The sequence below is a fragment of the Buceros rhinoceros genome, unplaced genomic scaffold, assembly GCF_000710305.1.
Source record: "Buceros rhinoceros silvestris isolate BGI_N320 unplaced genomic scaffold, ASM71030v1 scaffold39538, whole genome shotgun sequence".
Classification (NCBI taxonomy): Eukaryota; Metazoa; Chordata; class Aves; order Bucerotiformes; family Bucerotidae; genus Buceros; species Buceros rhinoceros.
The window spans coordinates 16082-16359 of NW_010429267.1; the positions used below are offsets into that span (position 1 = coordinate 16082).

Sequence of the window (278 nt, forward strand, 5' to 3'; positions counted from 1 at the left end):
CCACGTGGAACTGGGCTGGCACAGACCGATGCCCACGGGTGACACGGGTTAAAGAAAAAGCCGGTTCTTTCCCTTTTCTCTCTGGGGCAAAAGGAGGAAAGCTATTACCCAGCAGGAGGAAGGAGAAGATCCACTGCAGCACGGCGACTGTCTGGATCCTCCTCTGTAGGGGAATGTTGATGGGGGCAAACTCGACCATGCTGTCGGCGGCAAGACCAGCGCGCTGGGGAGGCGCGGCCCCGACCCGGCGGCTCCAGCTCCAGCTCCAGCCCCGGCTC

At 62.2% G+C, this 278-nt stretch overlaps 1 protein-coding gene across 1 annotated transcript in view; it reads right to left on the bottom strand.

The window, feature by feature from the left end:
* MOGAT1 (monoacylglycerol O-acyltransferase 1) overlaps positions 1–199 on the bottom strand; it is a 13207-nt gene extending 13008 nt beyond the window's left edge. The window contains exon 1 of the mRNA XM_010142588.1: positions 109–199. Within this exon, the coding sequence (XP_010140890.1) occupies positions 109–199 (91 nt within the window). The remainder of the gene's footprint in view (positions 1–108) is intronic.
* Between the last annotated feature and the right edge of the window lie 79 nt (positions 200–278).